This window comes from Hippocampus comes, unplaced genomic scaffold (assembly GCF_001891065.2).
Source record: "Hippocampus comes isolate QL1 unplaced genomic scaffold, H_comes_QL1_v1.1 scaffold301, whole genome shotgun sequence".
Lineage (NCBI taxonomy): Eukaryota > Metazoa > Chordata > Actinopteri > Syngnathiformes > Syngnathidae > Hippocampus > Hippocampus comes.
This window is the reverse complement of record NW_017805928.1, coordinates 261,607-262,600: the sequence shown is the minus strand read 5'-3', so window position 1 is coordinate 262,600 and position 994 is coordinate 261,607. Positions and strand designations below refer to the sequence as shown.

The window sequence follows — 994 nt, the reverse complement described above, 5'->3', positions numbered from 1 at the left end:
CCCCCCCCCCCCAAAAATAAAAATCCGATTTGATCCCATTTCCGATGTTTTGCACCGGCGCGGCGGTCTCACGATGTTGCGCGTGTCGATGCCGAGGCAGCCGAGCAGCGTTTTGTTGCAGTAGGAGCCCCCCCACTGATGCCCGAGGCCCACCGCCTCGTGGATGTCTCGCAGCTGCCGCCACACGCCGCCGCCGCCGAGCGCGCTGCAAAAAAAGGACGAGGGCCGGACACGCGTCAGGCGGGGGCCCCCCCCCCAGCGGACGCGCGAGTTGCGTCTTCTCGGGGAGCGCACCTGCCGGCGTCGTCCTGGCGCGCCTCCACCAGCGTCTTGAGCGACGCCACCCGCCCCTCCGCGGCGGGCGGGGCCCCGTCGCGGAGGGGGAAGCTCGCCTCCAACAACTTCTCGACTCGACTCCACGGCGCCTCCTGCGGACGCCGCACGAAAATGACGATTGCGAGGAGAAAAACAAAAAAATTTAAAAATGGCGCTAGCGCCGCCTCCATTAGCGCCACGCCAGAGACTTCCGTCGCCGCCACTCACCGCGGGGGCGGCGGCCTCCGAGCGGAAGGCCGCCCACGACTCGCCCTCCGACTCCTCTCCGAAGGCGCTCCATCTGGCGTCGGCGAAAGACGCTCCTCCCTCCCCGTCGGCGTCAGGGCGGGGCCCGTCCAAGTCGCCAAAGCGGTCACGGGCCGGCGGCGGGCACGCTTCTTGGGCCGTGAAGTCCGCCGCCGCCGCCGCCCCCGCCGCGTCTCCAAAGTCCCCAAATTCCTCATCGTCGTCGTCCAGCTGGCTGTGGTCGGCGGGCGTGGCGTTCTCCTCTCGGAGGGGGGGCGGCGACTGCGCCGAGCCGGTCGTGCTCACGTCGCCGTAGTCCTCCGGCGCCTCCGTGGACGGCGGACGGCCTAACGAGGTCTCCGTTTCCGTATCCGAGGCGCGCCCGTTGTCGCCGCCGCCGCCGGCCGGCGCGCCGAGAACGTCGACTCGGTCG

General features: G+C 70.2%; 1 protein-coding gene across 1 annotated transcript in view; it reads right to left on the bottom strand.

Annotated features, from left to right (window-relative positions):
- Nucleotides 1-994, bottom strand: part of LOC109527619 (aftiphilin-like) — a 4,370-nt gene that overhangs the window by 1,340 nt on the left and 2,036 nt on the right. The window contains exons 3-6 of the mRNA XM_019889628.1: nt 755-990; nt 544-706; nt 295-428; nt 47-205 (exon numbers count right to left, since the gene is read on the bottom strand). Coding sequence (XP_019745187.1) covers nt 47-205; nt 295-428; nt 544-706; nt 755-990 — 692 coding nt within the window. The remainder of the gene's footprint in view (nt 1-46; nt 206-294; nt 429-543; nt 707-754; nt 991-994) is intronic.